Raw genomic sequence first — 218 nt, forward strand, 5'->3', positions numbered from 1 at the left:
CAATCATTCACGAAATACCGATCCGAACATATAATATCCAATGTATATTCATGCAGACGTAACTCTCCAAAGTTCATTTGTGTTTGATCATGATAAAGCACAGGCGGCTCTCAAGACACCGCGTCGAGAAAATTGAATCAGAACTTAGGACAACAGTCAAGGTTAAAGCAAATGCCTCATTGCGTTCTGTAGCATTCTGATGAATATTTGCTCCGCCT

General features: G+C 40.4%; 1 protein-coding gene across 1 annotated transcript in view; it reads left to right on the forward strand.

Annotated features, from left to right (window-relative positions):
* Positions 1–89: 89 nt before the first annotated feature.
* Positions 90–218, forward strand: part of LOC119585949 (alkaline phosphatase-like) — a gene marked incomplete at its 3' end in the record, with an annotated part of 142,747 nt that continues 142,618 nt past the window's right edge. Inside the window, exon 1 of the mRNA XM_037934664.1 lies at positions 90–188. Coding sequence (XP_037790592.1) covers positions 90–188 — 99 coding nt within the window. The remainder of the gene's footprint in view (positions 189–218) is intronic.

This window comes from Penaeus monodon, chromosome 20 (assembly GCF_015228065.2).
Source record: "Penaeus monodon isolate SGIC_2016 chromosome 20, NSTDA_Pmon_1, whole genome shotgun sequence".
Classification (NCBI taxonomy): domain Eukaryota; kingdom Metazoa; phylum Arthropoda; class Malacostraca; order Decapoda; family Penaeidae; genus Penaeus; species Penaeus monodon.